The 27532-nt window shown below is 36.3% G+C and overlaps 7 protein-coding genes and 1 long non-coding RNA gene across 10 annotated transcripts in view; 4 read left to right on the top strand and 4 right to left on the bottom strand.

Annotated features, from left to right (window-relative positions):
• Positions 1240-2301, top strand: LOC104762091. The gene is made up of 2 exons (XM_010485319.2): positions 1240-1435; positions 1514-2301. Exons 1-2 carry the CDS (start codon positions 1397-1399, stop codon positions 2198-2200), a joined length of 726 nt encoding a protein of 241 aa, XP_010483621.1. The 5' UTR covers positions 1240-1396; the 3' UTR covers positions 2201-2301.
• Positions 2407-3742, bottom strand: LOC104763583. Its single transcript, XM_010486938.2, has 5 exons — positions 3660-3742; positions 3370-3550; positions 3062-3292; positions 2847-2977; positions 2407-2725 (listed from the first exon to the last, which is right to left on the bottom strand). Exons 1-5 carry the CDS (start codon positions 3740-3742, stop codon positions 2659-2661), a joined length of 693 nt encoding a protein of 230 aa, XP_010485240.1. The 3' UTR covers positions 2407-2658.
• Positions 4642-5562, top strand: LOC104762089. Of its 2 annotated transcripts, none has more exons than XR_763364.2 (2): positions 4642-5024; positions 5287-5562. It is a non-coding gene; the product is annotated as an uncharacterized LOC104762089 (long non-coding RNA). The 2 variants fall into 2 exon arrangements; XR_763363.2 differs by having other exon boundaries at positions 5280-5562.
• On the bottom strand, positions 5591-7683 carry LOC104762090 (monofunctional riboflavin biosynthesis protein RIBA 3, chloroplastic). The gene is made up of 6 exons (XM_010485318.2): positions 7237-7683; positions 6915-7136; positions 6514-6839; positions 6302-6431; positions 5904-6200; positions 5591-5797 (listed from the first exon to the last, which is right to left on the bottom strand). Exons 1-6 carry the CDS (start codon positions 7573-7575, stop codon positions 5591-5593), a joined length of 1521 nt encoding a protein of 506 aa, XP_010483620.1. The 5' UTR covers positions 7576-7683.
• On the top strand, positions 7878-10856 carry LOC104762088 (UDP-galactose/UDP-glucose transporter 5B). The gene is made up of 12 exons (XM_019239959.1): positions 7878-8075; positions 8189-8313; positions 8416-8529; positions 8625-8717; positions 8796-8861; positions 8965-9063; positions 9192-9271; positions 9401-9513; positions 9926-10014; positions 10218-10304; positions 10388-10456; positions 10538-10856. The coding sequence occupies exons 1-12, from the start codon at positions 7892-7894 to the stop codon at positions 10649-10651; spliced, it is 1233 nt and encodes a 410-aa protein (XP_019095504.1). The 5' UTR covers positions 7878-7891; the 3' UTR covers positions 10652-10856.
• On the top strand, positions 21431-23700 carry LOC104762087 (exocyst complex component EXO70A1-like). The gene has a single exon (XM_010485315.2). The coding sequence runs from the start codon at positions 21584-21586 to the stop codon at positions 23492-23494; it is 1911 nt and encodes a 636-aa protein (XP_010483617.1). The 5' UTR covers positions 21431-21583; the 3' UTR covers positions 23495-23700.
• Positions 24386-25116, bottom strand: LOC104762086 (18.1 kDa class I heat shock protein). The gene has a single exon (XM_010485314.2). It carries the CDS (start codon positions 25048-25050, stop codon positions 24571-24573), a length of 480 nt encoding a protein of 159 aa, XP_010483616.1. The 5' UTR covers positions 25051-25116; the 3' UTR covers positions 24386-24570.
• Positions 25781-27532, bottom strand: part of LOC104762085 (probable NOT transcription complex subunit VIP2) — a 6668-nt gene continuing 4916 nt past the window's right edge. Inside the window, exons 10-14 of one of the 2 annotated variants that reach the window (XM_010485312.1) lie at positions 26706-27116; positions 26551-26603; positions 26415-26456; positions 26188-26326; positions 25781-26091 (exon numbers count right to left, since the gene is read on the bottom strand). In XM_010485312.1, coding sequence (XP_010483614.1) covers positions 26032-26091; positions 26188-26326; positions 26415-26456; positions 26551-26603; positions 26706-27116 — 705 coding nt within the window. In that variant the 3' untranslated portion in view covers positions 25781-26031. The remainder of the gene's footprint in view (positions 26092-26187; positions 26327-26414; positions 26457-26550; positions 26604-26705; positions 27117-27532) is intronic. The other variant, XM_010485313.1, reaches the window with a different exon arrangement.

The following is a 27532-nucleotide window of genomic DNA, read 5'->3' as shown; positions in this document are numbered from 1 at the left end:
GGTAGTGTTATACTATATATTGTTTACGAAAAAAACATTGAAATTCATACCACGAAGCTCGATAAAATGTTTTGTATAATAGTGGTTTTGAGTATTACGTGAGTAAAGAATATTTGCATGAAAATGAAATAGAGTGTACGATCTAAATTAAAGCTCTAGCTAATGTAACGAATAAAGCTCTACGTATCCCGTGGGGAAAAACAAAAAATACGTCACATTAAGATATCAAATATGTTTCTTGGGCAGTCCACAAGCCAATCTAATACAAGTATTAATTTAAGTTACATGCCAACAAAAAACATACTGCGACCTAAATTGGACTTGTCTGAATTTACCCATCTTTTTGTTAGTTTGTTCAAGAGAATCCACTGTAATTATTGGGTGATTAAATGACTATATGTGTTTAGGAATGTGTAACAGAGTCAATCCACTGTATTATTATCAAATGTAAATTCTTTTAGTTACTGTATGATTTACCATTTCTGAGCCTTAAAGATAAAAATTGAAACTGTCTGTATTTTAGTCGTCTCATGAAGAAAATTAATTTACGTGGTTTGAATAAAAGAAGACTCCTTTTGACGTATAATAAAGAAGACTCCATTTTGTCTCCATCCAGAAAAATAATAGTCACAGACTCACAGTAATACTTCCATTACCATTATATGTTATTTAGCTTTTGTCATGAAAAAAAAAGATGGAATTATGATTACTGTGCGTCTGTGAGTGTTAGTTTGTTTTTTCCTTCCGTTAAGCTGATTTGATGCTTCGTTAGTTTAATATATCATAATTGATGGATTAGTTTGTTTTTTCCTTCCGTTAAGCTGATTTGATGCTTCGTTAGTTTAATATATCAAATCTAAACCTACAATCATTATTAGTAGAATATTTTAAAATTTTAATAACTAAAAGAAAATATAAGTATTCGGCTAATTAGTAGTATGTGGTAAAATCTCCACACCACCAATAATTTAAAATAGAGTGCATTGCACCATAGTCCTCAACGAATATAATATACATACACAAAATTTTCGAGAAATTATATGGTAAAATAATTAGTAATTTATTGTTTCGTAATATTTTTTTTTTGTCGGCTGTGTTGAGAAAAAAAACTAAATGAAAGTTCAACCATCCACTTTTACATTTTATATCGGATTTTTTCTGTCACACACTCGCATAGTCACATGGGTTAACGACTTTTTAAAGGATGTTGCATAGAAAAAAAGAAACCGATTTATTTTTTCAAACCAACGCACTGATATTTTTACACTGATGCAATGATATTTATGTAAATGCATATACTTACTATATATAGGTTCGTCGAAACAACAACCATTACAACGAATCATTCTTAGTCCTAAACAGAGTATAATTACAAACCACAGATACGCACTGATCAATGGATGACTTATATTCTTCTTATTGGCTTCATCAAGAGGTATCATCATTCATCCTCATCATCATCACTTTTCCTTAATTTTCTCATACGAAATTTCTATATTTTTGTTAAATGCAGAGCATTGATGAAATGAGGCAGAATCTACAGAACACTCTGTCCGAGCTAGAGACACTGAGAATAGAAGTTAACGAGAAATCAAGAACACACAGAGAAGAAGTGAACCAACTTCTCAATCTCCTCAAACTCACTCAGCAAGAACGAGACGAAGCTAGACAACAGTTATCACAGTTCCTCCACTTCAAAACCCAACAAAACCCTAATTCAAGAAGCATCACTGAATCAAACAGCTTCTCCCAAGATGTATCTTCTTCTTCTTCTCCTTCTTCCTCAGAACTCTCGAGCTTCTTCAATATCCATCCTCAGCCGCCGTTGATGAAAAATCTCGAAAATCCAACGGCTCGTAATCGCCATCAGATCGATCCTCTAGACGTTCTTGTGATGGGGAAAGCTTTTCCGGAAACGGGAAAGCTTTTGAAAGCGGTGATTGAAGCTGGACCGCTTCTTCAAACGCTTCTTGTCGCTGGACCGCTTCCAAAATGGATAAACCCACCGCCTCAAACGCAATCGCAGCGTTTTGAGTTACCCGCTATCTCGTTCAGAGGGTCCGATGTTAATAATAGCAGTACCGCGTCTGGGATATGTGATTCTCTGACGTGTTCTGGTTCGGTTAATGGATTTGATTTCGGTCCGAGTTCGGTTATCGATCAATCAGTGTTAACCGGAAAGAGGCAGAGATTAGAGTAGCTAATTCTAAGAGCAGTTTTGTAAACCGGGTGATATTATTTCGATTATCAAACATGTCACCAATTTATTCTGTAAAACTATGGCTCGTTGTCATCACCGGAATTGGGAGATAGATAAACTATAGATCAAGAATTGTAAAGATGGAAAATATAAATTGAACTTTAAGTTGCCAAAGTAAAGTTTTAGAATACCAACAATTTTGTTTATTTATTTTTAAGGATAATGTTCTTAGACTATTGAGATATATAGTGCGATCAAGGAAACAGGTTTCCCTGAATCGACAATGTTAATTAGAGAGATCTATACATAACATCAACAAGATTAAATTATTTAATAGTAGATAACTATATCTGGATGCTGTGCAATGTTTCTTTGTAACTCTCTCTACTGGATGTTGAAATTCAAGACTTGCTCGTCCCAACCACCATTAGTGTCCATGTAGTACCTCTCAAAGAACTTTACTCCCCCAGTGCGTTCCATCGCCAATACCGTCGTACTTGTTGTTCCAAAGCGTTGATTTTCAAGCTGAATCGAAATGATAAGAAAAAGAGATTAGCAAACCAATGATGGTACGAGGATGGATCGATCATATATAAAAAACGTAAGATATCAAACGTAAGAATGCCTAGCCATCATTTCCACATACATGGTGTCTTGACCACCCCTTTCGCCCTCAGGTTTACACATAAAGTCCCTAGCAAACTTGATAAACGGTGGTAGTTGAACGTTTCCCAAATCAACAATCTTCTCATTAAAAAAGTGTTTCAGGCGCAAATCCTGCAAAAAGAAGAGGGTTTGACAATAAGAGGAATGTCCCGTATGTAGTTAGTTACAACAAAATACTTGTAACTTGATTATTACCTTGGACCTGGCAGAGACTAAGGAATCAAGACCGTTGTATGGAGAAAGTGTGTGCACACCAAAGTTAACGGTTTGTTTCACGACATTTGGCTCATGTTGATTTGGTTTCCTGATATGAAACATTGAATTCGAAGCCATGTCTGCGACTATAAGGCAATAAGACCACGCTTTGTGTCTACCCGCTTCAAGCTGTTCCACATGGTCGGCAAACTCCAGTGGACTCATATTGCTCTCAAACAAAGAAACCGTTGTTCAAGTTTATGTTTGTATGAAAAGCCAAAACAAAAAAAGAAAGAATGAAAACAAACCTTCAAGAAAGCAATGGGGTACAACTCGCAGCCGTTGTTTGGAACAAACAGGTCATCCAACAAGTTTATACTCATGAGAAACGCGACTCGGCCTCGTTTAGAAATAGCAAACCACGTTCCGTCGTTATCTTGGCACCGACCACTCAAAATCTGACCTTTCCAAGACGCCTTACTTATGACCCTGTTAATACATCAGAATTCAGACAGAGACCATAAATCATAAGATACCATCAAGGCATCAACATTATTAACATACGCAAGAAACGTCGAATGAATGTTTTAAACTTTGCCTGTTTGCCCAATTTTCTCTGTTCATCACAAGCGTCAGTTGGTTGTTGCCTTCCTCTGCCCAGTTGAATGCTACGATCCCCATTTTTAAAGAATATATAGAAGTTTTTGTTATTGTTGCTATTATCTCTTGGCACTCTTGCTCTGTTCGTGTTGTGATATTCTTGAGTTGTGACCCCTTCTCTGTTTTATAGCCGAGAGAGATGATGGAATGATCTCTATGCTTTACTACTACGTACTTCTTCTCTACTCCAACGTAACCACCCGAAGCGCGTGACAGCTTGATTTATCCATTTTTGGATATAGCTTTTGCTGTTTTCTGTCACCATAATACTCTCCATTGAGTAACCCATGAATGAACCGTGTCTCTGTGGTGCAATGCACCTTAATTTACATGTGTGTAAAACGATTAAAAAGTGGCTTTCTAGTTTCTAGTATTACAATGTTGCTATTGTGATGAGTAATATGGAAGATGAAGAGTTTCAACAATTTTCAACATGATTCCACTTTTGATCTCTAGCTTTTTTTTTCTGTTAGAGATTGAGTGATGGACGAGTCATGTCTATGGTGTAACGATCAAGAATGATTCATTTTTTTCTTACTATACTTGAGAAAAAAATATAAAACAAGTGTGGTTTCACACAAGTTCAACAACTCATATCCAAACTATTCTTTGGTCTTTTAGCTTGCTTTGGTGGTAGTTCGATTCTTAGTGTTGATTGTGTAATGAGGAGTCATTATGTGTATGTCCAACAATTTAGAATTACTTTTTCACTAATTTGAGAGAAAAGTGAAACGAAGACTTAGTTTAAAGAAAGAAAACACAGATGGAGATGAATGATGAGGTGGGAAGTTTATGGTTCGGTTTAATATCTCAATCTAGGATTCGGTTCGGTTTTCTCCTCGATGATCCGGTTCAATCTAGATTTGTTAATTTAGCTAGGGTTTCTGATTTTTAAAAGATCGGTTCTGCTGTATAAATAATATAGTATGTGAGATCCTTCCTGCATCGCCGCCAAGGATCTTCTTCGTCTTGCTTTGTTATTCGATCTAGTCTTAGATTTTCGTTTATATTATTCATTCATTGTTCAATTAGGTTAAGGCTTAATTAGTGTAGTGTTATTGCCTAAATTGATTACAACAACCTTTTTTGAGTTAGGATTATAACTTAAAAGTATGGTACAGAGAGAGAGAGACAGAGAGAGAGCAGATGATGGGATACACTTGATCTCTGAACTTCACAGGTAAGTTTGCTTGTTGATAACTACTGGTTTTGCTGATGCTCTCTCTCTCTCTCTCTCACACACTCTCTGCACCTGATTCTTTTATTCCTGAGATTGCTCCATGTGAGACGTTGCTGTGATTAAGTAAGTGATACTGATTTATATTAGAAGAGATACTGATTTTGTAGTTTTAAACGTGAGTATAGATTCTAGTAGAGGAACGATTGAAGTATATTTAGAGAAATGCATCAAATGTGTTTGATGAAATGCCTGAGAGAGAAACTCATATCTTCCGCCATTGGTGTAGATGACACTTTATTTTATAATTATATGTGGATATCTGTGTGGACATGATCGGATTTTTGAAGCATTTTGTGAAGTCTATTTGTCTGGTTCAAGCAATCAGGTAGTCAGAGTGGAGCAAGTGCGTGAGTGACATGATTCAGAATGAGCTAAGCACCAATTGCTGCATTTGGGAGATGAAGCATAATAATAATCTCTGCAGTTCTGCATTAGGTTACATTCATTCAAGTTCTAGATATGAATTTAATCAACTGATGTAGTATATGATATCAGTGTTTTGAAAAGTTGTATGTTTAACCCTGAAAGCTTGTTGATTCATGAAGTAACTATGGTTGATGTTTATACAAGAATGAATCAATTATACATACAAATTTCTTAAGTGTTTGTTTCTTATCAAAAGCTTTTGGTTAAGCCAAAGGGTGATCGTTATCAGATTTATAAATGTGACCCATCTTCTTGCGTTTTGTCTCCATATATCTTCTGTTCTCCTTGGTGATTGGTGTCACCACCGGAACACGGCCAACTACAGCGAGTCCATATCCTTTCAGCCCGGTGAACTTTGCGGGGTTATTCGTCATTAGTCTCATTGTTCTCACTCCTATGTCTCGTAGCATCTACATTGGACCAACCCAAACCAAGAGAAAACATTTATATCGATTAATGGCTATGAGTTACTAGTAGTAAAACGTAACCAAACCAAGTCAATATAATATGACTGACCTGAGCACCAATACCGTATTCACGAGAATCAATGGATAGGCCAAGTTCAACATTAGCCTGAACAGTATCGTGTCCTTCATCCTGCAAGTTATAAGCTCTAAGTTTGTGACCAAGGCCAATGCCTCTTCCTTCATGTCCACGGAGATACACGACGACTCCTCTTCCCTCTTTCTCAATTAGCTTCATGGCTAACTCCAATTGGTTTCCACAGTCACACCGCTCTGAGCCAAAAATGTCTCCTGTTAAGCACTCTGAATGTACTCGTACAAGAATGTCCTCACCATTTCCGACGTTTCCCTGGTCACGATTCAGACAGAGAAAAAACACAAAACTAGTTTTAAAATCTGAGATGACACCAATGTAAACAGATTTAGAAGCAAGTGGTGCTTGATTTATACCTTAACGAGGGCGATATTTTCAGTTCCATCGAGTTTAGATCGATAACAATAAGCTTGGAAAAGACCCCATTTGGTAGGCAAACGAGACACTGTGATCCTCTCCACAAGCTTATCTCGCTTTCTTCGATATCTACAAGTATATCAAACTTCAAAAGATTACTTGTATCCAGATTTTTCTATCTTATCAATACATGGTCTAATTCTTTTCTAACCTGATTAGATCAGTCAAGGATACAATGGGAATGTCGTGTTCTGTAGCAAGCTTTTTCATATACGGTAGTGAAGCCATTGACCCATCATCTTGATCAAGAATAGCTGAAAGAACAGAGACGGGACGTAGACCAGCCAATATCATTAAATCCACAGAAGCTTCAGTATGACCAGCTCTCCTTAAAACTCCACCGTCTCTGTACTTGAGAGGGAACACATGGCCAGGTCTCCTGAAATCTTCTGGTTTAGCTTCGAGAGACGAAAGTGCAAGAACCGTCTTCGCCCTGTCTGAAGCTGATACTCCAGTAGATGTTCCGGATTTTGCATCCTTGTAACCAAGAAGTTTATCAGTACTCAGAAACACACTCTCTACGAATTAAATCTAGTTTTTGCAAATGGTTACCACAGTGATTGTGAAAGTTGGAGCAGAGGAATCTTCATCTTCCATTTCAGGTGACATAAGTGTAAGGCTTAGTCTTTCGAGGTCTTCTTTGATCATACCAACTGAGACAATCCCAGAACCATTCTTAATCAAAAAGGCTATGTCTTTCGGACTCGTTAGAGTTGCCGCCATGATCAGGTTACCTTCAACTTCCCCGTTTTCATCGTCAACAACGATCACAAACTGAAAAAATTCGAAAAAAACATAAGTAAGACCTAATCCAGACAACTCAAGAAAACAGAACATTATCAAATCGTCTTCAAGAGAATCTCAAAGAACAAACCTTTCCTTGGCGTAGAGCTTGAAGAGCAGGTTCAATAGAGGAATAACTTCGAGTAGGACAATCTGGATCACCCTCTGCGTCACTCACGAAGAAATCATCAGTCTCAGGCGTGATTTTCGCGCCAACTGTCTCAAACAACGACGACCCATCGGTTCTTCTTCTCAGAGGACTCTCATCGAACACGTTACGATCACTATTCCCACTAGCCTTGATCTCCCCACTTAAACCATCATTCGATCTCCAGCAAGTACTATTAACAAACCTAGGAGACCTATACGAGCCACTGATGAAGCTGTGAGCGAAAATGATTCGAGGATGATGATATAAAGCAGAATCCATCTACGTGATGAAACATATGTATCTCTATTCGTCGTACGATTCGCTGCTTCTCGTCTCCTTCAGTTTAAAATTTTTCGGACATATTAATTAAGGTTGGAAGAAAAAAGTTCACGACCACGAGTTTAGGATTACTATCTTGTGTTGTCCTCATCGGACTAAGTGGTGTTTCTCAAGGTGCCACACGTTTGATCACATAAACGGAAACCCTCTGTTCCGTTTAGAAGGTGTTGACCTTTGTCTGTTCGCTGACGTGGCGTGTACTTAGAAAACATCAACGAACAGAACTTTAAAAAGGGCGGAAATAAAGGAATAAAAAATGAAGAGAAAAAGAGGACGGTGGAGGAGCAAATCGGATCGAGACGGAGAACTCGCCGGAGAATCAATCTCTTTAGAGAAGAGAGAGAGATTTAGAGACAATCTTTCTCCGATCTCACCGGATCAGCTGTTGTGTTGTAATCATATCCGTCGTCTAGTTTTGTTTGAAATCTCTGAGCTCAAAGGTGTGTGTTTAACAGTCACTAGTCACTGTGGGTTTTCGCATGCGTACATTAGGAATGGGAGCTTGTATTGTGTGATTAGATTGGTTAATTTATGATTGGTTTTGTGTTTAGAGGTGGATGGGACATGGCTGAGCCGGAATCATCATTAGTAAACGGAGTGAAGGAGAACAAATTATGGAAAGGTGTATTTGCTGTTTCCGGGATTATGTCTACTCTTGTAATCTATGGTGTTCTTCAGGTCTGTCTTGTCATCAAAATTCAACTTTTTTTGGAAAGTTTCTTCCTTTTCTTCTGTTAAATATTTTCTGTGGTTTTTTTTTTTGTTGCTTGTGGTTTGTAGGAGAAGATAATGAGAGTTCCTTATGGAGTGAACAAGGAGTATTTTAAGCACTCTTTGTTTCTTGTTTTTTGCAATCGGCTCACTACTTCAGCTGTCTCTGCTTGTGCTTTACTGGTATAACTAGCAAAAACCCCAGCTTTGTGTTTTATATTTATTTATACATATTTCCAAAGTTGTTTAGAACCCTTTTGGGGGGTTTTAATTTGTAGGCAAGCAAGAAAGTTTTGGATCCTGTAGCTCCGGTTTATAAATATTGCCTTATATCAGTGACTAACATCTTAACCACAACATGCCAATACGAGGTAGGGATTTTATCTTAATATATGAACTTTGTATGATTCTTTTGGTTATTTGCTTTAACTAATCTGTAATGCCTCCAGGCTCTCAAGTATGTGAGCTTCCCAGTCCAAACTCTTGCTAAATGTGCCAAAATGATACCAGTAATGGTAAGTTGTAACATTCTTTTTATTGGTAAGATATGGAAAAATATATGGAAAGCTCACGTGTTTGAGTTTAGTATCAACATTCCTATATTTGTGATTCATTCAGGTATGGGGAACACTGATCATGCAGAAGAAGTACAAGGGGTTTGACTATTTAGTGGCTTTTCTGGTGACCCTTGGTTGCTCTGTCTTTATTCTTTTTCCGGTATGAACCTGCTCTATACTCATTACCCCAATCATTATAAAAGGCTTCAGTTAGTTAGAGTATCACAATTACCAGGAACATGCAGGTTAGATGTACTGATGTTTGTTTATGTAAATCTGAGTTTGTAGGCTGGAGACGATGTTAGTCCGTACAATAAGGGAAGGGAAAATACTGTTTGGGGTGTTTCTCTTATGGCTGGTTATCTTGGGTATGTGTATCCGTGTAACTAGTTTCACTTTCACTCATTATATACTGAGATTTTTGTTTTCTGGTTTAAAATAGGAATCTTGATCCTTCGAATCATGATTGTGTATTTGGTAATTGGCTAATGTAACAGGTTTGATGGCTTTACAAGCACATTCCAAGACAAACTTTTTAAGGGATATAATATGGAGATACATAACCAAATTTTCTACACAACACTTTGTTCTTGTGTTCTGAGTTTCACTGGTGAGAATCTTACTTGTTTCTGCAATAAGAGTCCCATCTTTTTCTGTCAAGTCATTTTTCTATGGACTCTGGACCATTGATCTTTTACTTTTGTGGTTCTCTACGGCCGGTCGTTTTCCCACAAGAAAATTCTACAGGAACAAGACTTTCCTCTTTCTTTTTCTTTATTTCTTTGTTTTGCTTATATATGACAATTGATACAAGCTTTCAGCTGATGATTACTAGGATAAAGTTGGGTTATATGTTAATGATTCATCTCTTATAGTCAGAATTCATATCTTATATGTTATATGTTAATGATTAACCTCTGAACGTGTTTCTTATTGTCAGAACTCATCTCTTCTCAAAAAGAAGGTCACAATCTGGTCAATCATTCTTCATTCTTATTCTGTGATTCTTATGTTTAATGTAGGACTCATATTACAAGGGCATTTACTTCCAGCTATAGATTTTGTTTCTCTGCATAGAGATTGTTTAGTCGACATCGCGCTGCTTTCCACAGTAAGTTTAAGTTTCCTCTATTCTTCTACTTAGTCATTACATTAACATTACCATTATGTTTTCTCCAAATTAGCTTGATTGCTTCTTCTTTTTTCGTAGTCTAAGATCCACAAGATGCATGTTTAATTCATGATTCCCACTGATTGATTCCTCTCTTGTCTCTTCGATATCCACTGAACTTACCAAATACTAATAATTTGCAGGTTGCAACAGCGAGCCAGTTCTTCATATCTTACACAATTAGGACATTTGGTGCTCTAACATTCGCTGCAATCATGACGACGAGACAGGTAGAAAGCAGACTCGATCTCTCAATCTTAATAATTAACAACACAATCTTGTTTCTAATCTGACTAATGTGTCTTTCTAAAAGCTTGCAAGCATCATGCTCTCATGCATTTGGTTTTCTCACCCTCTTAGCTGGGAGCAGTGTATTGGATCGGTATATATCTGGATCTTTTAAATTCTTTGGAACTTTACGGGATACCTTTGATTCTCTGACTAACCAAATTTGCTTGATCAGGTCATTGTTTTCGGGTCTTTATACGCGAAAACTTTACTGAACAAGAAGAACAAATCACAAACGCAACCACCCCCTACAGAGCTTCCTCAATACCAAAAGGCTGAGAGCTCTTAACGGAATATATAACACAATTTAGAGGTTTTTGCTCTTGATATAACCCTCAGAACAAAACAAAACGAAACTAGCCGTTAGGGAACTGAAGTTAGGATTCATATGGACTATATGTATTTTGTTTCATCTTTCTAAAATTTTGTTGTTGGATCTCTTGTAGAGTTGATTATATATCTTATTAGTTATTATGAATACAGAAGTTTACTCCTTTGGGGATGAAATTGAGTTCTTGTTGGTTAGTAGAAACGTTATATATACAATATGACTTAAAACTTAAGTTTGTGTAACAAAAGAAAATAATTGAGTTCATATTCTATTTTATAGAAACTAGTTTTCTTTTAAAATTGGTTTAATTTTAGATTGAAAAAATAGTTAGAATTTCCGATTGACTCCCAACAACAAGACTTTCCGTTATTGGCACCTTTTCTTTTCCTCTTTTACTTATAAAATTACCTTTTTGTATTTCTAGCATTTTATTATTCTGCAAAACATTTTAAATTATGAATATACTAGTAGCATGATGTACCTGGTCGTCATCTGAAGAATGATTCAAAGAAAAAACGTATAAGAAATTGATCTCGTAAACATTATAATAAGGTCTTCTCTAACATTTTTAAATGGTGACTAAAGAGTATCAGTCTTATATATATGGACAATTCTTAATTTCTTCAAATACTTGAATGCTTCAAACGAGGAGATAGCCCTTAACAAAATTCTTTTAAGTTTTATACTATTCGAAGAATAACAATTTTGTTGTAAAGTTAATGAGATTTGATATTATAGTCTTTCCTTCTATAGTATCAATTTAGAACTATCGAATATGATACAATTTACTTAATATTTTTGATCATAACCGAAGGATGAAACAAAAACACTAAAAGGAGACGTTTTCTTGAGGAAGTTATAAATTCGTAGACATACAACGACGAGGTCAAAACGAAAGGTCCAAAATTCACACCTTCAAATAAACTAAATGTTCGAAAACCAATTGATATATTGATTGGTTAAGTATATACGATTTTATATATACAAAACATAATTTTGGTCATCAAATCTAAAAAAATAATATCAAACGAAAAGTTTATACAAAAATAAGCAAAATATTTTGGATACGGGAGTTTCAGTACATTGTATACGTTGCCTGGTTGCCATGAAGAGAACATTTTCAAAATTATGTAGAGAAAAATAAGTTGTAGTGGTATCGTGACTCCCATTTGAAATATGAATTTGTTCTATAGATTACCAGAGATCGATTCTTTTCAAGAGTCTTCAGAAAATTTTATATTGTGCAGTTTGTTCAACTATATACATTTTTTAGTGGGAAGAATTAGTTTGGGTTTCGTCTTGTGATTTCCCGATTAAAACGATAAAAATAAATTATATAGAGAGAAAACAAGAAAAATAGGGTTACGAATGAAATGTACACATAATGAGGCATGCTAAAAATAGGGTTAATATGATGTGTGCAATGGATCGTTTTTGGAAAGATGACGATGAAACACGTAGTTTAGAATGGGTCTTATACCATATAATGGTGTGTGTGATCGACCTTTCTAGACCTTCATTTCACCGAGGGATGTATGCTCTCTAGTCTCTCCATTTGGAATGTAATGAGTCTCACACATCAAAATAGACATAATGTTTAATTTATGACGAATTCAAAAGTATATATGATTAGTGTCAAACTCGAAGTTAAAAATGTCGCTTTAATAGGTGCTTGCTTTGATAGACTATCCATCCATAATAGAATGTAACAGGTTATTTGGATAGACCCGTAAATAAATCGGTCAAAGTTTACAAGGTCAAATTCTTAGTTTTATATTACTCGAACCAAAAAAACAAAAACAAAAACAAAAACAAAAACAAAAACTAAGTGCTCTAAAAAGGGAACAAGTGGGTCGGCCGGCTCTAGTCTAATCCAAAGCCTCTAGGGGCCATGGGGGAATGAGGACCATCCATATACGTATGTTTTTGAATTGCATGGGTGACATTTTGCTTTATCCTAGTCGGCAACTCCCACTCGACTCACGTGTTACTTATGGTGAATCCATCTGTTAGATTCTTTGTCTTTTTTTTTTTTGGTCAACTGATTTTATATATTGATTTGGTAAGCTCCTGCTTAACCTTTAGATTACAACCGTCTAATATTCCGAGAGAAACCGGGGAAGTTACAATTTTACAATCCCTACCAAGCTATCTATCCATAGCATCAAAAAATTCCTCCTTTTGTACCCCAAAAAACCTTCAACAAATAAAGGAAAAGCTGGTCTCTTCCTCAAAGACTAACCTTGGCCACTGCAGATAAGAAACTGCAACATATGACTGCAATCTTAAATCGCTAGTGACGCTTTGAGCGATGAGACCTGCACCTCTATTGTCTAACTCCAACTCAAACTCCACATCCCGGCCATTGATCCCTTCTAAGATCCTCCTAAGTTCCATTGACTAAAATCTAAAAGATGGTCATGCCTTTGGTCTATTTACAGCTCCTACCAAAGTTTTGTTCTGAACGGCAAAATCTACGTTAGAGAACCTATGATTAACCATACTCTCCATTGCCCATTCCAAGACTTTGAAAACAGCTTCATCCTTGTCTCGAATGTCTGAGAAAGCTCTTATGTTGTGCAAAAGGACTAAACCTTCATCATTTCTAACCACCCACGCTCCACCTGCAATCTTATATCTATTAGACCATGAAAAGCCCACATTGCACTTCAACCAAGATTCTGGAGGTCTAGACCAAGAGGAAGAAAGTTCCATCTCCTCTGTTGCTTGTTGATCAAATGGTGTTATTTGCGAAACAAACAAATCTTCACTATATTTCACTTGAGCCTCAAACCATTCGTCAACATCCTCATGAATATTTTCCATTGCTGCTAAAGGGGAGAAACTGCTACCTTCGAAACATAAGGAGTTTCTATTATTCTATATTCTCCACAAAACCCAAGGAAAGATTTTTCTAAGCTCTACTGGCCAAAGAACATTATTCCTGTTTTGTAATAGGTGATAGACATTAGAGAAAACACTTCCGTTTTGGAATCCAAGGTCAGGAGAAGGGTAATTCGACAAAGCCCAAACTTGTCTGGCATAAGAACAAGAAAAAAGAATGTGATTTATTGTCTCTCCCTCTTCTCCACATACTTGACAGACATCACCCCTGCCATACCTCTACTCTTTAGAGCACTCGCAACTGGGAGAGCCCCACTCAGAACTTTCCACAAGAAGATCTTTATCTTTGGATTAGCTTGCAAACTCCAGATATCGCTTTTAAGACCATTAAGAGAAGGTTGGGCTTCCGCATCTCTGTTCACCTGAGAAGTCACCGATTGAGAATACAACCAGTATCCTGACTTAACAGTATACTCTCCGCTCTTGTTGTGTTTCCAAGCATGAAAATCTTCATGATCCTTGATCGGTTTAATGGTTTTGATTCTGATGATATCTTGTGGGAAAAAGTGCTCCTCCAATATGTCAGGATCCCAGGAGTGAGTAGTCGGATCAATCAGGTCTTTTACTTTTAAACAAACGTCAAATAGAATGTTTTTCCTCCATGGTGCTCGCTTGCCATTATCATCAATCCAAGGTTCAGTCCAAACATACATTGAAGCTCCATTACCCACCTTTTTTTCCAGGCCATTTTGTAGTAGCTCTCTCCTAAACAGAACACTTCTCCATCCGAATGAAGGTCGTGAAGACAAACCCGCCTCTAGAAAGTTTTCGAAAGGGTAGTAGAATTTTATGAGTTTTGAGAAAAGACCGTCTTCATCTTGTAGTAGTCTCCAAGCTTGTTTGGCCAAGAGAGCTTGATTAAAACCCTGTAAGTTCTTGAAACCTAGTCCTCCTTTCTGTTTGGGTAGGCAGAGTTTTTCCCAACTCAACCAATGAATTTTCCTCGAGTGTTCATTGGAGCTCCACCAGAAATCAGCCATGGCACTGGCTAGATTCTCACAAGTTGTTACTGGCAACTTAAAACACGACATCGCAAAAACTGGCATTGCAAGCGCCACTGACTTCAAAAGCATTTCTTTACCTCCCTGCGAGAGATGTCTTGAGTACCAACCAGTCATCCTACCTTTCACCTTGTCCTTGATGTAATCGAGCATGTCGATTTTTGACCCGCTGAAACACTCCGGTAAACCTAAGTAAGTACCATCTCCTCCTTGATTGGTGATCCCCAATTTTGCTTGTATTGAAGTCTTTACCAAAGCATTCACTTTAGAACCAAAGGTAATTGAGGACTTTGAATAATTGATTGTCTGACATGTTGCCTCCCCATATTTGGTTAGAATCCTTTTGATAGAGTCAGCTTGTTCAAGCGAGGCTTTACACAGGAACAAAGAGTCATCTGCAAACAACAAATGGTTCACTGAAGGACCCTGCTCTGAAAATGAGATGCCTTGAATGTCTCCTTCCTCTTGAGCTTTATTCAGTAAGTGGGTTAAGCCTTCTGTACAGAGAACAAAAAGAAACGGGGATAAAGGATCCCCTTGTCTCAGACCTCTTTGAAGAGAAATCATCCCATAAGGATGGTCATTAATTAGGACCGAATACGTAACCATCGATACACATCTCATTACCCACTCGATCCATGTCTTATGAAAACCCAGAGCATCTTGGAGGGACCTTAAGTAGCTCCATTCCACCCTATCGTAGGCCTTGGACATGTCTGACTTTATCGCCATGAAATTCGCTGAAATGGTCGGATGAACCCTCAAGCTGTGAACTAACTCATGAGCCACCATGATGTTATCTGTTATAAGCCTATCTGAGACAAATGCTGACTGAGATTCAGATACAATATCTGACAAAAAGGGTTGAAGTCTGAATACCAATATCTTTGAAATGATCTTATATTAAACAGAACATAGACTTATTGGTCTCAAGTTTGACAAAAAGAGTTGAAGTCTGTTAGATTCTTTGTCTTTTTCACTGTCTTTTCCCGTTATTAAAATTATTTTTACTTTTCCACTACAAAATTAAAAAGAAACAATTATTATAATTTTTCTGTTAGCTAACTAATTTCCAGAACAATACTACAGTAATAACATAAAATATTCTTCAAACACATAATTACATATTTAGAATATCAGTCATGCTACCTTCCTCACTGAAGTTAGGATTCATATGGACTATATATATATGTATTTTGTTTCATCTTTCAAAAATTTTGTTGTTGGATCTCTTGTAAAATTTTGTTACATGAGTTTACTCCTTTGGGAATGAAATTGAGTTTCTTGTTGGTTAGTAGAAACGTTATATACACAATATGACTTACAACTTAAGTTTGTGCAACAAAATAAAATAATTGAGTTCATATTCTGTTTTGTATTTACTAGTTTCCTTTTAAAATTGGTGTAAATTTAGATTGAAAAAGTGGTTAGAATTTCCGATTGACTCCCAACAACAGGACTTTCCGTTATTGGCACCTTATTCCTTTTACTTATAAAATTACCTTTTTGTATTTCTAGCATTTTATTNCATGCTACCTTCCTCACTGAAGTTAGGATTCATATGGACTATATATATATGTATTTTGTTTCATCTTTCAAAAATTTTGTTGTTGGATCTCTTGTAAAATTTTGTTACATGAGTTTACTCCTTTGGGAATGAAATTGAGTTTCTTGTTGGTTAGTAGAAACGTTATATACACAATATGACTTACAACTTAAGTTTGTGCAACAAAATAAAATAATTGAGTTCATATTCTGTTTTGTATTTACTAGTTTCCTTTTAAAATTGGTGTAAATTTAGATTGAAAAAGTGGTTAGAATTTCCGATTGACTCCCAACAACAGGACTTTCCGTTATTGGCACCTTATTCCTTTTACTTATAAATTTACCTTTTTGTATTTCTAGCATTTTATTATTATTCTGCAAAACATTTTAAATTATGAATATACTAGTAACATAATGTACCTGGTCGTCATCTGAAGAATGATTCAAAGAAAAAACGTATAAGAAAATTGATCTAGTAAACATTATAATAAGGTCTTCTCTAACATTTTTTAATGGTGACTGAGGAGTATATCAGTCTTACATATATATGGACTATTCTTAAATTCTTCAGATACTTGAATAGTTGAATGCTTCAAACGAGGAGATAACCCATAACAAAAATCTATAAGTTTTATACTTTAGAATAACAATTTTGTTGTAAAGTTAACGAGATTTTATATTATAGTCTTTCTTTCTGTAGTATCGATTTGGAACTATCGAATATTATACTTAATGTTTGATCATAACCGAAGGATGGAACAAAAACACTAAAAGGAGACGTTTTCTTGAGGAAGTTATAAATTCGTAAACATATAACGGCGAGGTCAAAACGAAAGGTCCCAAATTCACACCTTCGAATAAACTAAATGTTCGAAACCAATTGATATATCGTATCACATGATTGGTTAAGTTTATACGATTTTATATATACAAAATATAATTTTGGTCATCAAATCTGAAAAATAATATCAAACGAAAAGTTTATACATAAATAAGCAAATATTTTGGATGACGCGTAGTTTCGTTCAACTCACAATTGCCAATTCAAAGTCAAACGGTGCGTATAAATATATAAGGAAGGTTTTACCTAGATAATCTGCGTAATTAATACACCTACATATATATATGGCTACGTAGCCTACGTATGTGTTATTCCACACACATGTGTGATGTGTGTGCATACTCTATAATCGCGATAAAAATTCATGTGCCATGTATGCATATTATTTCAAAACCGTTGTAAATAATTAGTAGGTGTATATCATCAGTCTATGTAACTAATTAAATAACTACACGGGAGTTTCATTACATTGTATACGTTGCCATGAATAAAGTGAGAACATTTCAAAATTATGTAGAGAAATAATAAGTTGTAGTGGTATCCTGACTCCCATTTGATATATAGATATTACAAGAGATCGATTCTTTTCAGGAGTCTTAATAAAATTTTGTATTGTGCAGTTTGGTCACCTATATACATTTTTAGTGGGAAGAATTAGTTTGGGGTTCGATCGTCTTGTGATTTCCCGATTAAAACGATAGAATGAATTATATAGAGAAAACCAATAAAATTAGGGTTACGAATGAAATGTACACATAAGGCATGCCAAGAATAAGTCTTCAATTTTTATTTTTTTTGGCTAACGAATAAGTCTTAATATGATCTGTACAGCAATGGATGGTTTTTGGAAAGATGACGAATTGACGATGAAACACGTGGTTTAGAATGGGTCTTCTACCATAGGATGGTGTGTGATCGACATTTCTAGACCTTCATTTCACCGAGGGATATACGCTCTCCATTTGGAACTAATGAGAATTCTCACACATCAGGATAGGCTTTTTAATGAAGAATTCAATGTATATGATTGTATATAGTGTCAAACTCGGAGTTAAAAATGTCGCTTTAAACCAGCCAAACTAACTCAGAATATATATAACCAGTCTAATTATGCTGCGAAATTCAAAACTAATCCCAATTTAAGTTAAACCAACATTTTTTGAATCAAACTCTCTCTCGGTTTATTTTGGGGTTTAATGTGAATTGGTACAAGAACAAACTTTTACATCGGAACACTCTCTCAGTTCGTGAGAAGAGAAGCGAGCCAACATCTCACAGATAATACCAATTATGATATCAGCTATTTTTGCTAATTTTTATCAGCTGAAACTTACAGCTATAATGGCAGCTAAATGAACAAACACAGTGAGATGATATCTCAATTTAAATTATTTAATCATCAATTTGTCAATTTACAAGTAGTCTTTTGATAGACTATCAATCCATAATAGTATGCAACAGGTTATTTGGATAGACCCGTAAATAAACCGGTCAAACTTTACAAGGTCAAATTCTTAATTTTATATTACNTGTGCAGTTTGGTCACCTATATACATTTTTAGTGGGAAGAATTAGTTTGGGGTTCGATCGTCTTGTGATTTCCCGATTAAAACGATAGAATGAATTATATAGAGAAAACCAATAAAATTAGGGTTACGAATGAAATGTACACATAAGGCATGCCAAGAATAAGTCTTCAATTTTTATTTTTTTTGGCTAACGAATAAGTCTTAATATGATCTGTACAGCAATGGATGGTTTTTGGAAAGATGACGAATTGACGATGAAACACGTGGTTTAGAATGGGTCTTCTACCATAGGATGGTGTGTGATCGACATTTCTAGACCTTCATTTCACCGAGGGATATACGCTCTCCATTTGGAACTAATGAGAATTCTCACACATCAGGATAGGCTTTTTAATGAAGAATTCAATGTATATGATTGTATATAGTGTCAAACTCGGAGTTAAAAATGTCGCTTTAAACCAGCCAAACTAACTCAGAATATATATAACCAGTCTAATTATGCTGCGAAATTCAAAACTAATCCCAATTTAAGTTAAACCAACATTTTTTGAATCAAACTCTCTCTCGGTTTATTTTGGGGTTTAATGTGAATTGGTACAAGAACAAACTTTTACATCGGAACACTCTCTCAGTTCGTGAGAAGAGAAGCGAGCCAACATCTCACAGATAATACCAATTATGATATCAGCTATTTTTGCTAATTTTTATCAGCTGAAACTTACAGCTATAATGGCAGCTAAATGAACAAACACAGTGAGATGATATCTCAATTTAAATTATTTAATCATCAATTTGTCAATTTACAAGTAGTCTTTTGATAGACTATCAATCCATAATAGTATGCAACAGGTTATTTGGATAGACCCGTAAATAAACCGGTCAAACTTTACAAGGTCAAATTCTTAATTTTATATTACTTGGAACCAAAAAACAAAAAACAAAAAAAACAAAAACCAAGTGCTCTGAAAAGGGAACAAGTGGGTCGGCCGGCTCTAGTCTAATCCAAAGCCTCTAGGGGGCCATGGGGGAATCATCCATATACGTATGTTTTTGAATTGCATGGATGACTTTTAGCTTTATCCTAGTCGGCAACTTCCACTCTCGGACTCACGTGTTACTTGTGGTGAATCCATCTTTAGATTCTTTGTCTTTTTCACTGTCTTTTCCTGTTATTAAAATTATTTTACTTTTCCACGACAAAATTAAAATCCAGAACCAATACTACAATAGTAAAACATAAAATATTCTTCAAACACATAATTACATATTTAGAATATCATTCATGCTACCTTCCTCACGTTGATTTTTGTTAACTTCCATTTCGTTTGATTGTCGGTTGGATTAGTTTTTTTAGTTAAAAAGGATGGTCGGTAGATTACTGTCATTTTATATCATTTTATGAAACCACTTAGATCTAAGACAACTGGTTTTAATTTATCAGAAAACTACCCAATTAAAACCCCATGTTGATTTTTCAGTCATGTAAATAATTGATATATTAAAAAAATAAAAATAATTGATATATTTGTCATATAACGTTTGACTAACGATTAAGACAATATACTGAAATATATGCTGACGAATCATCTGGTTTTTATATAAATTATATCCTTCTTTAACGAACAGTAACTAAAACTACAGTGGAAAGATTACAGTTTTATCATATTAAATTTGTATGAAATGTAAGATGTAGTTTAACGTTTCCTATAACTGTGGTACATATCTAATTATAATATATATTAATTAAATTAAATCAAAGACGCTTAACTTAATGTATATGTTTGATTGTTAAGTTGATATTCAACATATGATGAAAATGTATATTTTAAAATGGTTTTATAGATGGAAAATTTTGTATTGTCTTCTTTTGCCTGGTCTATTAAAAGCATAATTAAAAAGAGAGATGGAGAAAAGTTTATGAATAGTGTTAGTCGTGTTATGGCTAATTTAGGATCTTTTAACATCTTATTAAAAGAAATCTGTGGATTATCATTTATATGGCGGCAGGACGTAATATAACGTAATTATTCAACTTATATAAACAGAAAGGAAAGGAACCTTCCTGACAATTGAACCTAGAGAGCTAAAACTCTAGCTTATGTGTTGTAAAAAAGCTTGCATTCTATAATCAATGACATTAATACCATACATTTACATAAAAAAAACAGACAAAACATAACTGTATCACACGGACTAATTAACATCAATGTTATTATCATCATACAAAACTTTGATGTGCCTTGTGATTTTGTGCACGAGAGTTTCCTAGAATTTAAGATCATCATTTATAAATTATATATTTTTATTAGAAGGGTGACAAGGGTCTACACTCTACAATGTTGATTTTCTTTTTATTCTTTGGTTCCAACAACTCTCCCAAACTAATTGTTTATAGTTTTATCAATAATCATAGATGACGTACTTAGATTTAAGTATTAAACATAAACCCAAACAAAGCCAAGGACTTTCAGCTAATCAATACAAAAAGATTAGTAGAGTTTGGCAATTTACGTGACATTTTAACAGCTTTGGGATATACACAAAGATTATAAAAGAATTGATCATTGTTTTTGGTTGGTGTAAAGTTGGAATAAACGACACTAGTACTAAAATTTTACATTAAATATCAGTAATTAATACTAGGACAGTAGTAGTACTCCTTGTCGAAACGGTAACTTTTAACAATAAATTCACAGCTGCAGATGAAGGCAATAAATGTAAATAATAATACTCCTATTTCGTCAGAATTGACTAAACTAACCCTTTCTCTTTTGACTTTGGCTCAATGTCTTGTCTTAATTGACACCGCGTTTGACTAATCAACTATTGTCCCTTCTACATAATCTATACGTATATCTCTTTTATTCCCATTGAAATAGCCGTCGTTTCTTTAATTATATATATATATATTTAGCTCTTCCTCCTCCACCTTCCTAATCTTATCTATAACTTCTTCACTTGATACCAAAAGCAAAAGCAAACCAGAAAGAAAAAATCATTTATTTTGTTACAAAGCACAAAAAGAGCTGAGCGACCACTAAAGAAAAAAAAAAAAACAGAGCAAAAAAAAATGGGGAAACACTTATTCCGATCATCTCCACCGCCTGAGAAACAAACAGCTCATCTCACCCTCGCGGAATCAGCTGTACAAGAGTGTATGAGCAGCATCAACGCCGTCATATCAAAATGGACTACTCCTTCTCCTTCTCCCACCTCCTCATCCGAAGAAGAGTTCCTCTTTTCAACCAACAGCCGCCGCGAAGCAGAGGAGTTCGTTGAAGCCGTCAGACATTTACAGAGCACGATGCACCGTTTGGTTTCCGTTAACCCTTCATCCGATAAGCTAATCTACGCTCAGAACCTCATGCAATCTGCTATGAAGCTTCTCGAATCAGAGTTCTACCGTGTCTTGAAAGCAAACCGCGAGTACCTAGACCCTGAATGCGTCTCCGTTCGTTCTTGCAAATCTTCAAGATTCACCACTTCGACTACGGTCAGTGTCTCCGACTCGGAAGACGAAAACACTTACGAAGAAAACGCAGAGGAAGAGCATAGATTCTCCGGCGGAGATGCTGACGCAATGGATGATCTCAAGATGATTGCTGACTGTATGATCTCGACCGGTTACGCTAAAGAATGCGTTAGGGTTTACAAAACAGTACGTAGATCGATCGTTGATGAGACTCTGTATAACCTAGGGATGGAGAGGTTCACTCTTCACCAGATTCAGAAGATGGAATGGGAGGTTCTTGAATCCAAGATCAAGACTTGGTTAAAAGCTGTCAAGTTAGCTGTTCGATCTCTCTTCTTCGGTGAGAGGATCTTAGCTGATCATGTCTTCTCATCCTCTGGTCCGATCGTTGAGTCTTCCTTCACTGAGATCACTCAAGAAGGAGCTTTGATTCTATTCACGTTCCCGGAGTACGCTGCCAAGATCAAGAAACTAACTCCGGAGAAAATGTTTAGGTTTCTTGATATGTACGAAGCTCTCGCGAACCTCTTCGTTGAGATCGAGTCAATCTTTTACTTCGAGTCAGGCGCGCCGGTTAGATCTCAGGTGATCAACTCGTTAGCTAGACTCGGTGACGCGGCGAGGTCGATGATGAACGATTTCGAATCCGCGATTCAGAAAGAGACCTCGAAAACTATGGTCATCGGCGGCGGTGTTCATCCTCTGACTCGTTACGTTATGAACTACCTCTCTTTCCTCGCCGACTACGACGAGTCAATCGCCGCGATTTTCGAAAACTGGCAGCCGACGGTTCCAGCTCCGTTGCCGGATTCTTTATACATCAGCGGCGGAGACGAAGCTAATCCGGCGGATTTGTACTCTTCTACGGTGTCAGTACGGATCGCGTGGGTGATTTTGCTCACGCTTTGTAAAATCGACGGTAAAGCTCAGCCGTACAAGGACGTCGCTCTGGCTTATCTCTTCCTCGCGAACAATCTCCAATACGTCGTCGTTAAGGTCCGGTCGTCGAATCTGAAGCTTCTTCTCGGAGACGATTGGGTGGTGAAGCACGAGGCGAAGGTGAAGCTGTACGCTGATAAGTTCGAGAAGCTGGCGTGGGGGAAAGTGCTGGATTTGGTACCGGAGAATCCCAAGGAGGAGATGTCGCCGGAGGAGGCTAAGGATTTGGTGGGTAGGTTTAACGATGAGTTCGAGACGTCGTACCGGAAACAGACTTCTTGGGTTATACCCGACCCGAAACTAAGGGACCAGATTAAAATCTCGGTTAGCCAGAAACTTACGCTGGGTTGTACCGAGTTTCATCGGTTGAACCGGTCCGGTTTGGTTGGTGCTAACGAGGCTGTTCTCAGATATACCCCTGAGGATATTGGGAATTACTTGTCGGATCTTTACTTTGGGTCTAGAGGCTCAGGGAGTGTTTCGACAAACGGATCCGGGTCTGGGTCTGGATCCGGAACCGGTTCGTCGACTACGGGTATATCTCGTGGTGGTGGACGTAGTAGTCATTGAGATATTTTTTGCTTATTTTTTATTATTAGCTTTCCTTTTCTTTTTTTTTTATAAAAAAAGAAAAGAAGACATTAAAAATTTGTGTGGTTGGTTACAGTGATGTAAGATCGTATTCGTATCGAATCTCGTTATTGAGGTTACGTGTGAGTACATATGTTAAATTATTGAATTCTCCTGTTTTAATCTTAATTCATTCTATTCTTTGTTTTGGAACTTTCTGACATATCAATGACAAGAAAATACAATGATTATATCTGACGCTTGAAGATTAAATTAGATATTTACGTAATAGACAATTTTAAGTAGGCCTCTCACCCATGTCTGATTTTAATTAGTGACTATGGGTCTGAGTCTCATTGACAATCTGTAAAAGTTTTGGTGGTACATAACTCCAAGTTGGTGTACGAGTCCACACAATTTGAATAGAGTTATTATTATCTACAAGTACAACAAATTCAAATGCAAGTTGCTTGACGAATGAATACATACGAAGCTGACATTACAATAAATTACTAAAGGAAAAGCACAGAGAGGTTGATAACAGTGGTCAGTGGGAGGGTCGACGAATCCCATTAATGCTTTAATTAGGCTATTCCCGATAAGCAATCTCACGTTAAGTATATAATTTAATCTCCTCATAATTTGCAAGTGCCATGTTTGGAATAATTTTTGTTGCGGTGGTTACGCCTTCATTTCCTATAACTTTATTTCAAAACATAGATCATGAAATAGAGCCATGGAATATTTTTATAGGTCCCTTACCTCTTTTTACTTTATGATCAGCCCCATCTTCTCTCTTTAATCATATTCCATAGCATAGTCGTTATAATATGGTTGAAAATTGAAACGAAGAGGGAATTAAGGGAAGAAAAGCCAAAGTATAATTCGGGATTGATTTTAATTATAGGAACACTCGTTTTATTTATTCATTATAATAAGATGTTACATTCATATGGTTTTTCAGAAAAAAAAGGGACAATTTCACAAAACAACAAACCAAACACCACAAATTTAAGCGCACACACGCTTTTTTTTATTTCACACATGACACACCAAATCTTCATCTTCATGTTCAATTAGCCGGAGATATCAATTGACTTGACTTGAGGCTTCTTCTCAGGAGCTTTAGGAACCATAACCGTAAGCACACCGTTCTCCATTGTTGCCTTAACTTCTTCCATCTTTGCATTCTCCGGCAACCTAAACCTCCTCATAAACTTCCCACTAGCCCTCTCCACACGGTGCCACGTGTCGTTCTTCTCTTCGTTCTCCTTGCTCCTCTCTCCGCTGATCTGAAGAACGTTCTTGTCTTCAACCTCAACCTTCACCTCTTCCTTCTTCAGCCCCGGCAAATCCGCTTTGAACACATGTGCCTCCGGCGTTTCCTTCCAGTCCACTCTAGCGTTTGTAAACGCTGCCACGTCCCGAGCGGATGCAGCGTTTGCTAACGTAGAAGATGGTGTGAAGAGTCCTTCGAATGGATCCCATAAGTCTTGCGAGAACGGATCGAAGACGTTTGTTCTACGTCCTCCAAAAATGCTTGGGATTAGAGACATGTCGTTGGTTGCTTTTCAAGTGACGTTTTGATTCTTGGTTTTCTTGCTGCTTTGATCTGATTTCTGAGATCAGGTAAGGGATCCATATTTATAGGAATCAGTGGATGAAGAGAGAACGTTCTTCAAATTTCTTGAATAGAAAAAGAATCATGCACTTTTTTCTAAAACCTTCGTTTGTTGTCTAGAGTCTTTGGACAATTATGAAAAGACCAGAGTTTTCTTGGCATTTCATGAAGTTTCGATGGTTGGTTGAAACGAGAACGACATGCAATCTTTGGTTCTCACTTAAACAACGTGCCGGTTTTAGCCCTTAGAGATATGGGCTCAGTGAAGTAGACCGTCTTTGTTAAAAAATAGAAACCCATGTCTAATTTGGGCCCATTTCTTCATAAATTAAATATTTTATTGAATTAGTTAAAGTTATACTCTTAAGATCGAAGAAACAAATTAGATTTTAAACGTTAATAGTGTTAATTACACAACAATTAACTGTTATATTTATAAATCATTATCATCTATGGCTAAATTTCTCAGTAACCGGAAGTGGAATAACAAAAAAAAAAAAAAAAAAAGTCTAAATCAGAGGACAAAGGACTGTTGATACCAAATTTCCAAGATAGTAAACAATCGTTTAATGGATTCCTGTCTCCATTTATACAAGAACTGAGCCACGTTTACGTTTACAAACATAGACACCATATTTACTTAACAAGTACAATATTATACTAAAAAAAGGAAATCTAAATTTATTCGATTCTACTCTCAGTTATGGTGTTCCAAATATCAACTTATTCGATTGAGCCAGAAGAAATGAACAAGGAAAGTAACTGCGATTACCTTTTTGGAAAACTTGGGGTTAAAAATTGAAAATGTGAGATGGTTTGGTTTCTAATCAATGGAGCTTGCATGAAAAAGAGACAGAAATAAAGAGAAAAGCTTTACACTGTAAAGATGCTACTAATTGAACAAATCTAAGTGTCGTCAATGCTGCAGCAAGCTTGGTCTCTTTTCCATGAGCTCGTACTTGACAACAAAATGTTCCTACAATAACCATCCCCAAAAAAAAAATATCACTATAAAACATTGCAAATTCAAGAATAAAGAAATAGGATATCCCTGCACTAATCTTTGGCTTACCTTTCGGATTGTTTTGAACGAACTTGGATCGAGGTATTCGTATGTTCCCCTTTCATACGTAGCTTGCCTGACTAAAGGTTCCCCAACTCTGAAGAACCATAATCTGAGTTCCTTGTGGTAAAACCAACCTCTTTCATAACTGCAAGATGTCGATCAAACTCTAAAGTCTCAGCCAAAAAGAGCGGAATAAATGAATAATCAAAGAACATGGTAGAGGAAAAACATACAGTTCATCCGCTGCAAATAGCTGCGCTTCATCTTTTGGCATACTGAAACAATAATTAGAGGAAAGTAAGTAGTTTAATTGGAAAGATGATTCATGAGTTGGCAAATGTTACGTTAGATGTTGGACTATTAACAAACCTGTAAAATGTGTAGAACAATAACTCATAGGAGAACCTTTTGAAACTTGCTCGCTGCAACAAACGGAAATGATAACACATTTGTCAACAAATCGAGAAAAGAAGTTAAGAGTAAATACATCGCTGGTGCTACTCACAAGATCAGAGGAAACTTACAGTTAACGGTGGAGGTGGTGTGGCGTAGTAACAATTTGGTACTGTGAACTCGACCTCGCTCTTTGCCGGTTCATTGGTCCATGGGGACGCAAATGTCTTGTAGAGATTTCCAGTAGAATTCAAATCTAAGCCTAGCGTCGTCAAGTCTATGCCAAGAGCAAGTGAGGTCAATTCAGGGTTGCTCCTGTTTAGTACATCTAACAAGCCAAGCAAGCAAAAAGGATCTGCCTCTGATTGTCCCGATTTCATCTCAGAATCTCTAAATTGGTTGATTGATGACATCTGTTGCACAGGAAACTGGGATTGATTTTGATGCTGCTGATACTGCTGAATAAGCTGGTCATAACCAATACTCGAAACTGCATTGGGAGAGCTTAGAGGTCTAAGACCAAGACCCTGTAGCCCACCAGTCTGGTATTAAATAAGAATTAACAATGATAAGAGACGGTAGCTGGAACAAGTGTGGTCCAACCAAAAGATGATTATATATTTCAGATATGCAAATTGAAGAAATTCCTGGCTGTATACAGATAGGGATAGGAGAGACTGCCACTCACGGATGAAGTATGTTGTGGTTGTTGTTGTGGACGATGCGATGTATATGTTGCCCCCAAGTTGAAACCACCAGATCTACCCATCTGCAAAACAATTGCAAATATCCAAACATTAATTACCACATCAACAACCATATCAATAGAAAAAGGTAGGAAATCACTTTGTTAACTTTGAAACAGTCTAAAGCTTACAGAAAAGTTTTGAGAGTGCATCATTGACATAGCATTGTCATGGAGTTGCTCTTTCTGATGCAAATCCATAGGATAATCAGA

This window comes from Camelina sativa, chromosome 18 (assembly GCF_000633955.1).
Source record: "Camelina sativa cultivar DH55 chromosome 18, Cs, whole genome shotgun sequence".
Lineage (NCBI taxonomy): Eukaryota > Viridiplantae > Streptophyta > Magnoliopsida > Brassicales > Brassicaceae > Camelina > Camelina sativa.
Note: the sequence above shows the minus strand (reverse complement) of the source record. Positions and strands in the feature narration are given on the sequence as shown.

What these genes read in the sequence shown, in the direction of transcription:
- LOC104762091 (XM_010485319.2), top strand. Translation starts at nt 1,397, where the DNA reads ATGGATGACTTATATTCTTCTTATTGGCTTCATCAAGAG. An exon ending in CTTATTGGCTTCATCAAGAG is followed by an intron (nt 1,436 to 1,513) that starts GTATCATCATTC and finishes TGTTAAATGCAG; the next exon opens with AGCATTGATGAAATGAGGCA.
- LOC104763583 (XM_010486938.2), bottom strand. Translation starts at nt 3,742, where the DNA reads ATGGGGATCGTAGCATTCAACTGGGCAGAGGAAGGCAACAACCAACTG. An exon ending in TAGTCTCTGCCAGGTCCAAG is followed by an intron (nt 2,978 to 3,061) that starts GTAATAATCAAG and finishes TTCTTTTTGCAG; the next exon opens with GATTTGCGCCTGAAACACTT. An exon ending in AGGGGTGGTCAAGACACCAT is followed by an intron (nt 2,726 to 2,846) that starts GTATGTGGAAAT and finishes ATTTCGATTCAG; the next exon opens with CTTGAAAATCAACGCTTTGG.
- LOC104762090 (XM_010485318.2), bottom strand. Translation starts at nt 7,575, where the DNA reads ATGGATTCTGCTTTATATCATCATCCTCGAATCATTTTCGCTCACAGC. An exon ending in CAACTTTCACAATCACTGTG is followed by an intron (nt 6,840 to 6,914) that starts GTAACCATTTGC and finishes CTTGGTTACAAG; the next exon opens with GATGCAAAATCCGGAACATC. An exon ending in AATACGGTATTGGTGCTCAG is followed by an intron (nt 5,798 to 5,903) that starts GTCAGTCATATT and finishes GGTCCAATGTAG; the next exon opens with ATGCTACGAGACATAGGAGT.
- LOC104762088 (XM_019239959.1), top strand. Translation starts at nt 7,892, where the DNA reads ATGAAGAGAAAAAGAGGACGGTGGAGGAGCAAATCGGATCGAGACGGA. An exon ending in TGAAATCTCTGAGCTCAAAG is followed by an intron (nt 8,076 to 8,188) that starts GTGTGTGTTTAA and finishes TTGTGTTTAGAG; the next exon opens with GTGGATGGGACATGGCTGAG. An exon ending in TCTCTGCTTGTGCTTTACTG is followed by an intron (nt 8,530 to 8,624) that starts GTATAACTAGCA and finishes TTTAATTTGTAG; the next exon opens with GCAAGCAAGAAAGTTTTGGA.
- LOC104762087 (XM_010485315.2), top strand. Translation starts at nt 21,584, where the DNA reads ATGGGGAAACACTTATTCCGATCATCTCCACCGCCTGAGAAACAAACA.
- LOC104762086 (XM_010485314.2), bottom strand. Translation starts at nt 25,050, where the DNA reads ATGTCTCTAATCCCAAGCATTTTTGGAGGACGTAGAACAAACGTCTTC.